The following is a 2,312-nucleotide window of genomic DNA, read 5'->3' as shown; positions in this document are numbered from 1 at the left end:
TCCGTCGACTTTCTGAACATTCGTTGATGGCTTTATTGATCATCCGTCGACTGCTATATTAAACATCCGTTGATAGTCATTTGATCATCCGTCGATGGCTTTGTTAATCATCCGTCGGTAGCTATTTTGGCACTTGACTTCATTTCACTTATGCATAATTTCAAAACATCATTTATATACAATTAATCAACCTATTTTGCATATCTAGTTAAAGTCAACATGACTTATAGGCTACTACAGAATTTATACAAAGATGTATACAGAACTGTGCTACAGATTTATCATTACATAAGATACTCACTTGATGGATAAAAAGTTAACATCCGTCGGGACTATAATGAGTTATCCGTCGGGACTATAATTCTTATCCGTCGAGTGCTACATTATTTCACTAAGTAAAATCCACTTAGATGTTTTGTTTATGAAATCATCAAGTACACAACATATGCACAATAATCTCCCCCAATTTATGTCTACTGGAATTGTAGCCATAAATTAAGAGGTACTTGATGATAACAAAACATCCTAAACATACAGCTTTAAAGATAAGTAGATAATACTGAAAGTGCTTCAAATAATCAAAGTATACAAGGTTTGGCTCACAGTCATTTTAAGATGTTCCTCTAGCCTGAACAGATTTTTCCAGTTTCTTGAAGGTCTGGATCTTCTTCCAAGCTTTCTGTTATTTTCATCAATCTGATTCATGGCTTGCCATGGCTTGATCTTGATTCATGATTATAGTCGATGGAGGATTATTCCCCACATCTTCAAGCCAAGTACGAAGAATCCACTCAAAAGTCGACGCGTGTTCATCCCGCATCAATGCAAACCCGAAAATTACCGATTGATAATGATGATTGACTCCGATAAATGGGACAAATGGTATTGCATACCTATTTGTCCGATAAGTGGTATGAAAAGCCATAACATCGCCAAAATTTTGGTAAGCCATTATACATCTCGGATCAATCCATACTAGACACTTCAAGCGATTCTCTTCATCGACTTCGGTCCTAACAAAATATTTAGAACCACTTTCTTCATTCAACGTATGCAACAAGTCCAACCCCGCTGGGGCGTCACTAATCTCAAACCTTTTCTTCCTCTCGTCTCTTAACACATTCCTAACATGTTGAACATTGAAACCAACTTTGTCATTACCTCCATGAATGTTACCAATCACATTCATCACTTGACAATTACGAACCCCCGAACCATAAAGTGTTTTAATCAAACTACGGGTCGCGGTGTTGACATGTCTTTCTCGTTGTACCAAATTCATCTTACTAGGGGAAACAAGACCGTGGTTGTGTACCAATTCAAGGCTAGTTACCTCCCAGTGACGTTTTTTCTTTTGATAATTGACATACATCCTCACCTTGCACTCGCTTTTAGGAAGAACCTCTTTACGCCGTTTATTTTGACTACTCTCGGCGACGACACTTTTTCCATAAAGCCTACAAACATATAAACGACCATATATCTCGTTGTCTTTATTACGATGGCTAGCTTGAATTTTAATAGCAAATCCATTTCGTAAAGCATAAGCCCTAAAAAAATGACCGGCCTCATCCACACTTTGAAAAATTTAATTCAAATATGGAACCCCCCATCAACATTTTCATACAAATTTGCATCCTCTACATTATCATCTTCATCTTCATCCTCATCCTCACCCTCAACATTATCATTATCATTTTCAACCTCATTTTCATCATTTTCATCTTCAACATCAACCAAATCGTCATCTAAATTAATAAATTACTCATTTCTATCTACAAAATCATCATCTTCAACATATACAGGGGTTTTAGGTTCTTCACTAGTATTTAAATCATCAAGATGTAAACTATGATCAATAGCCTCTTTTTTTTCATTTTGACGTTTATGACGAAACATACGAGCAAATAATTTATCCGCCATGAAAATGTAAAATTTAAGATAAGAAATATACCCTGAGTTGACAAAACTACTTGAATTTCTTGATGAAAATGCCCCAAAATCGCCTAATTTGGTCACTTGGAGAGTGAATTTTTGTCGTGGAAAAAACTGTTTTTTGTGTGGTTGGAGAGTGAATTTTTGTTGTGGAAAAAACTGTTTTTTGTGTGGTATAGGGGGTTGTTGGGTTGCTGGGGATAAGGGGGCAAGTTACCAACCATGAAAAATTTCAGCGGTTCCTCCGTACCAACCACGTAAATTTTCTGCGGTCCGTCTGTTATCTGAACCCTTTATGCCGCATCCAACGGCTATCAATGCGTTTGTTATAAAAGGGTCTACAACAAACGGTTGTGACCCGTCCCCTTACAAAAATA

General features: G+C 36.8%; 1 protein-coding gene across 1 annotated transcript; it reads right to left on the bottom strand.

Annotated features, from left to right (window-relative positions):
• Window positions 1-691: 691 nt before the first annotated feature.
• LOC141673516 (protein FAR1-RELATED SEQUENCE 5-like) lies at window positions 692-1,923 on the bottom strand. The gene is made up of 2 exons (XM_074480266.1): window positions 1,766-1,923; window positions 692-1,550 (listed from the first exon to the last, which is right to left on the bottom strand). The coding sequence occupies exons 1-2, from the start codon at window positions 1,921-1,923 to the stop codon at window positions 692-694; spliced, it is 1,017 nt and encodes a 338-aa protein (XP_074336367.1).
• Between the last annotated feature and the right edge of the window lie 389 nt (window positions 1,924-2,312).

The sequence above is a fragment of the Apium graveolens genome, chromosome 7 (genome assembly GCF_009905375.1).
Source record: "Apium graveolens cultivar Ventura chromosome 7, ASM990537v1, whole genome shotgun sequence".
NCBI lineage: Eukaryota > Viridiplantae > Streptophyta > Magnoliopsida > Apiales > Apiaceae > Apium > Apium graveolens.
This window is presented reverse-complemented; position numbering and strand designations above follow the sequence as displayed.